At 37.0% G+C, this 6,909-nt stretch overlaps 1 protein-coding gene across 1 annotated transcript in view; it reads right to left on the minus strand.

Moving 5' to 3' along the window:
• The window catches only part of LOC113060112 (syndecan-2-B-like), a 31,321-nt gene extending 24,838 nt beyond the window's left edge, over positions 1–6,483 (minus strand). The window contains exon 1 of the mRNA XM_026228949.1: positions 6,160–6,483. Within this exon, the coding sequence (XP_026084734.1) occupies positions 6,160–6,219 (60 nt within the window). The 5' untranslated portion in view covers positions 6,220–6,483. The remainder of the gene's footprint in view (positions 1–6,159) is intronic.
• Between the last annotated feature and the right edge of the window lie 426 nt (positions 6,484–6,909).

The following is a 6,909-nucleotide window of genomic DNA, read 5'->3' on the forward strand; positions in this document are numbered from 1 at the left end:
GTCTGTTTGCGGTCATGAATGAGGCATCAGCACAGTCATACGTCTGTCATAACATGTTGTCTTGGCAATGGATACAGTTTATGTTTGGTCACATCATGTTACGATGACATTATTTTGTGGAACAGCACAACAAGAAAGGTCACTCGCATAATCTGTCATCAACACTTAGTCACACTTAGTACACCAGTGCTGTTTGCAATAGAGGCGGCAGATATTTTAAATGTAATTATTTAATAGTAATTGGTGCAATTTGTTACTTTGAGGGCTTGAGGCTTCCCATTATGAGAAGGCTCACTGTTAAGGAATTGAAACCTGAAATACATTCAAAAGTGAATGAAAAGAAATGAAACGTTAAATGAAAACCAGTGAGGAGCCCCTTAGTATCGTTTTCATATTAATTTTATGACCTCTAAGAATCAGGAAATAACCTATTAACCTTTTAAAGGTACAGGTTGTAGGACCTGCCACGAGAGGGCGCACTACCAAAACAATAACAATCGCGTGGTTTGATGACGCTAAGAAGGAGCGTGGAATGATGGATTTGTTGTCTTCTAACACAGATGACATCACTGAATTCAATGATGAACTGCCTTTAACTATCATTTTGCATTAAAGAGACACTGTTTTCCTAATGAATGTTGTTCAGTGCTTTGACGCAATGTATTTTGTTTAAAGCACTATATAAATAAAGGTGATTTTAACCAACCGTTGACAGCCATCAATCAGACGGAAAGATAAATCATTGATTCAACGCAAGTTCACGATTTCCGTGAGAAGATTACATACAAAGTCAATTCAAAGACGCAATCATACTATAGATCAAACTCGTCCTCGCACGGGTCTTGAGACGCGATGCCCCGCATTTGGCATGTATACCCCATAATACTAATCTTGTAGATCGTTATAATAGCTTACGTTTCTGTAAGGATACGAATCAAAAACAACTCACCTATCGAGTAAAACACTAGCGAATCGGTATCTCTTTCTAGTTGAAGTTTGTCGCGAAGCTATTTCCGCATTTTGTCCAGGACACTGTTGTCATGTGGTTTCTACAATCAGTAAAGTGCCCCATCACTGTTTAGAATGGGAATTTTCTTCATGATTTACAAGTAGTTGAAAAACATTGAATATTGTGGTAATCAGCTGGACCAAACTATATAACACTAGCCTAGTGGTTTGGAAGCGTGTTTATGCAAATATCTTTACCAATTGTACCTTTTAACTTCTCATTTCATGAAAACATATTGAAGGGAAAGATTCCTATACCACTCTAGATAGAGGCAGAAATAAGATTGTAGCCTTTAGAAAACTGATTGCTCATTACTTAAATATTGATTGTGCATATTTATTCACCATGAATGATTAGCACTGATAAAACTGTAGAATGGTGCAACTCGTCTGAACTCACGGTCAAAGCAAAGAGTTTGTAAAACCCTCGCCAAGCTTTAAAATGAGAGAGAAATACCTAATTTCAGGATGTTCTGAAACAGGAGGGTAGCTTCACTTGCACAACAAATCAATTAACAATGTACAAGCACAGCCAGCACAAAGGCTTTTAACAACCTTTCAATGTCTTCCTCTAAAATTACTCTGTGATGGCTTGATGGGCTTTATTACAGTTGAAAGTTAAAGGTGATTAACATACAAATCTGTGCCTTGAAGCAACCTGCAAATAGCTTGACAGCACTTTGAAAGCAGTGTTGCTATCGGGAATCAATGTACTGCGTTGCTTTGCAGTCTAAAGCCTGTTCACACATACTCTGTCTGCAGTGTGTATGCAGTCTGTGTGCATTACGTATGTGGTGCAGAGGCAGAACAACAAACACAAACACAACATTTGTCCATTATTTTGATTTCAAATCAAGTAAAATAAATAAATAAAACTATAAAAGCATTTTCAGCATTGTGATACTCTTTTATAACAGTACAGTGACAGTGATTTCTAGACATTAGTTTAAACTCAATAAAAAAAACAGCATTTGACTTCTAGGTTTGTATATTAAGTTGCTCAAGCAAGCATAAATACAACAATTAGCCTACTTTTCTTGTTGGGCTATCACAAACATTGCCACTGACAGAAACAGTCGATTCTTGTGCCTTTTCTTTATTACAAGCAATCCCATGGGTCTTAAGGAACTTTGTTTTTCTGCCTCTGTGAAAGTGCATATATTATGTTGCCTTGTTTATCTAAAAGTGCACTTTTTCTTGTTTTAAGCCTAGCCAAAAAGCCATGTGTTGACTGTGAAACACAGTAGGCTTTAACTGTATGAATTTATTGTGAAATTACTGCATTTCCGTGTCAATCCTATTCATTTTTAACACGAACAATGCGCTGTCACTTTAATTCAGCGCATACAGCACAGCAAAAAATAGACTCGGTACGTAAACTCGGCACGTCAACCACGTGCAATGTGAACGCTCTAATCCTTTAACATGGGTGAGTAAAAAAAATACGCAATGCATACGCTCTCCAGACTGAGTATGTGTGAACAGGCCTGTCCACTGTGTTTCACTGTCAACACGTGATTTTTTGGCTAGGTTTAAAACAAGAAAAGACGCACTTTTAGATAAACATGGCAATCAACATATGCACTTGTGGGAGGCAAAAAAAACAAAGTTCTTTAAGACCCCGCGGGATTGCTTGTGATAAAGATTTAAATGCAAAGGCTCAAGAGCCGACTTTTTTCCAGTGGTGAGTTTTAATGTTTGATAGCTCGACTGTGTTTCTGTCAGTGTGAGTGTTCATTTTAAATGTTTGTTGTAGTTCCGCCATCTTGCAAAACTATAATAGCAGAGAGGGACAAAAAGTACTAAGCCAACGCGTTTCCACAGCGCGTTTTCGGTCAGAGCCAGAAACGCAGGTGCAGAGCAGTGAGAGGGGCTTGAAACTGCACCGGCAAGTTTAAAAGTCTGGATTGCATTCTTATTATGGACCATACATATGCCACGCCACAGGAGAAGAAAACATCATCGCCAAAACAGTCAAAAATAGAACGTAAAAGGAAACGTGACCGTAGATTACAGAAAATGAGTTAATGTCGGGGAAGCTTTTTCTAGGTGGAAAGAGCTAATGCTTGATAAAGATTTCAAAAGAGACGCTGAAGTGGCCAGTTTTCTTCTCGACAGGTAAGTCAGTGTTACAGTCTATATTATAATATTTTTTTATATCTAACAATGCATATAATTCAGAAAATATAACGAATAAAGAAGACATAACTACTAATTACAATATTTCATGTTTTCCACAGTCAGTAATTCATACTGTAACATTCGTTTGTTAATTGTCATGTTGCAGTTTGTTTGAAATAACACACCTGTTCACCTGAAGGAAAACTCGACGAAGTGCTATTAGAATACATCCTGTCAAAGCTTTTTGGTACATATCGCCTACCGTAGATGCAACGCGCATTTGAAAAAGCGAGGCGCTGGAGAGCAAAATTAGTTTGAATGCAAAATACAATTTCACCACTAGATGGGAGTAATTCCTACTCAGTGTCCCTTTAACAAGAATAGTAGGCTTGATGTTGTGTTTAAATGTGTTGCCGCTTGGTTGAACAACTTAATATTGAAGTCAAATGCATGAATAATATGTTTTTATAGCTATTTATTGAGTTTAACTTTAAACCATGTAGTAGAAAAACAGGTTTAAACGAATGTTTATGAAACATTGTTACTGTACTAAGAATCACAATGCTAAAAAAGCATTTTCAGTGGGTCATTCCTGTTATACAGTGACTTTTATGTCTAAATAATTTATTTAATCATATTTTATCTAAAATGAGTCACATATTTATAAGATATGGTTTAAATTGTATATTTACATGTAGGTCTTCTTTGTCACTTAAACAGAAACAATATAAATTATAAATAATATTTTGTATTTTACACACCTTTTTACTGATACATAAATTAAATTTTATTATGTCCTCAGTGCAAAGTAATCAACTTCCACAAGAAATATAAACCATGAAATGATAAAAAAAAAAAAAAAAAAATATTTAATATGTTAGGCTAAGCCTCTAATCATACATATAAATCATGTGAAAATATAGTAATTATTTTGACAATTTTCTTCAATTGCCATGTCCCTCATAAGTCATTTTCCACCCTGTTAGTACATACTTTCTTGCCTTCCAAAACCGACTGCAATTTCATTGAGACCATTTTTAAGAAGTGACATAATTTATTTTTCCCTCTGGAATTCATCTGTACAAACTGAGGTAAGCTTCAACTTTCCCTCCTAACTTTTTTGTTTTTGAAATATTTGCTTCCTCTCTCTCTTGTCTGTGTTTGTGTTGATGTTGGTGGAGCCGCTGATCACTGGGCTCATCAGCTCTGCAATCAGGACTAATCAGTACGCCAGCAGCAGAAGATCTGCACTGACGATTTAGTCTCTCTGTTTTCCCCTTGTCTTTTGTAAGATATTTGTTTGGATGTCGGTTCTGTTTCCCGCCTGTTTCCTCGCTGCCTGTCCGTTTGTCCTGCACGTCTGCCCCCTCATCTTCACCATCTCCCGGATTATCACCGCCGTCAACTTCCTGATTGTCGTTTGTCTTCACTCACCTCCCAGGATCTTCCCACCGGACTGGGGTGTACCACAGCGTCCCTGTGTTACTGAGTGTTGGCTTCCTCTGACTTTGTTTTCATCATCATCATTATCATCATCCCTGTTTCACATTTATTAATAAAACTCTCTTACTTGCTACTGAATCCATCTCATCATAGTCCCACCCTTAAAATTCGACCCTGTTAGGCTATATTATGGAGAATGTTTGTCCTATCAAAAAAAATAAAATTAAAAACAAATCTGACATAGTTATAAAAGTTATGTTAATCTGTAGAAGGTAAACTGGCTAAATGTTGATTACTCAATGAGCTATGGCTAACTTAGCTCTAGATTTTCCAGCCTGTTAGACATGTCATTATAAATAATAATCCAACAACAACAATAAATGTTTGACATACTTTATCTTATTTTGTGAGGTGAGGAGCACTAACAGCTATATGTTTTTGAGCAAAAATTTTTATAATTTACAACCCTATTGGCAAAAATTGGCACAAAAAGTATACCTGTTCTTAATAATTAATTTTGTTATTGTTTTTTTTTTTTAAATAATAATAATTAGATGACATACACTCTCCAAGAAAAGCTCATTATTGAATAACATTTTTAACATGTTGTCATAACTGTATATATGTCCCTAACAGAGTGGAATATTTTAATGACCAGTGTCTAAACAATCTACCCATAATTATTATTTTTTGAGTTCGAGAGCTTGACCAATATACATTTCCTAGTAGTTAAATATGACACTATTTTGGTATAATGCAAAAAAAAAAAAAAACATAAAAAATCATTTTACTTTTTTTCCAACACTTATGGAGCCAAAATGTTACCCGCATACCAGGAATAGCCCCAGTAACAACATTTGAAAAATTAAAATAATGAATAAAAGTTGTTGTGGTAAGCAGGCCTCGGATCAGTATCGGACTGCAAACGCGTCCAGTCTGAAAGCACAATGAGTCAGTGCTGCTTCTGCACCACACACGTAATGCACACGGACTGTACACACTGCAGACGGAGTATGTGTGAAACAACTCGCACACAGAATAGTGAGTCCTGCGTATAAGAACAAACTCTGATGAGGACGAATGGAAATTATTTGGCAAATCAAAAACTCCCATAGTTCTCCTCAACGGTTCAGAGCTCTCAAACTGTTACTTGCGTCTTAATCTGAATTGGATTTGCGAGAGCACAGTGGTTTTTGATTTCAGAAGTAACTCATCTGAATTTTTTTGAGCATTAAAAAATGGCAGAGAAACCTTCAAGTTCTCTCAGGAGGAGATCAGGTTTCCTCAAGGCTGACTAAAATGTGTCTCTGGGGGAAGGTCCAGTGACATGAAACTTCAAGTGAATCCTCTGAGAAGTATTTTGTACATTTCTCAGGGATCTCTTAAAAATAAAATATAAAAATCTTCCAGAAGTTTGCGCAGCCCTGTAAAATGATGAGCATCTGATAACATTCATATCACCATATGATCATGATGGGACCAAGCTGTCACACTTGCTGAACCAAAAGATGCATTACACAACATATATGTCCATCATAACAACACTAGATTTGCGCAAATATCAACATGAGCTCTGCTCAAACTCACCTTGTCTCCGGAAAAGCAGACAGCTGCTGAAAGTGTCAGGAATATCCAAATGTTCCTCATTATTCCTCAAGAAGTCTTTTGCAAAGAACTCGTGGGATGGCACTCGTCTGCGCCCCTCAAACCAACTGCTGTCTTCGTTCTTTTACTTAAACACATACGCAAGATCCTGCTGAAGGGATAGAGATATACCTGATCAAACTTTTCTTTTGTCTTTCCGAAAGGGAACAACTGCTGAGAGAGTGTTGATGCGATGTTAAAGTCTCGGATCCATGTGAGGCAGCGCGGATCTGCTCGGACAGAGATGACGAGAGAGAGAGAGAGAGAGAGAGAGGGGGGGGAGAGAGACGGGGAGGATTTTTGCGTCACAGCTTATGAACACTTGGACCAGTAAGAGGTTTTGTCTAAAACTTAGTAATCTATCAACGTGAGCATCATTTTGTCGGAATTTCCGGTCGATGTGTGGTCTATGTGTGAAGCTTACTTGACCTCGGGACAGAAGAGCGTCAGTGTTGGTAACTGGTCCGATAGTAGTCGCTGCTATTTTATTATTATTTTGTTTTTCTGGTCCAGGAAAAACAGCTTCAAACTGCTATGACAAGCTGGTAACTAGTTAGTTGCTTGTCTAGAAGGGTGCTTAACCTTTCTGGCTACAAGAACAACTTTGTTTGAGGCAATCGAATGACCTTATCTGATCACATTTAAATAAATAAAAATAAAAGTAGTTAAATATTATACCGGGTTTTTATTATT

This window comes from Carassius auratus, chromosome 41, assembly GCF_003368295.1.
Source record: "Carassius auratus strain Wakin chromosome 41, ASM336829v1, whole genome shotgun sequence".
Classification (NCBI taxonomy): Eukaryota; Metazoa; Chordata; class Actinopteri; order Cypriniformes; family Cyprinidae; genus Carassius; species Carassius auratus.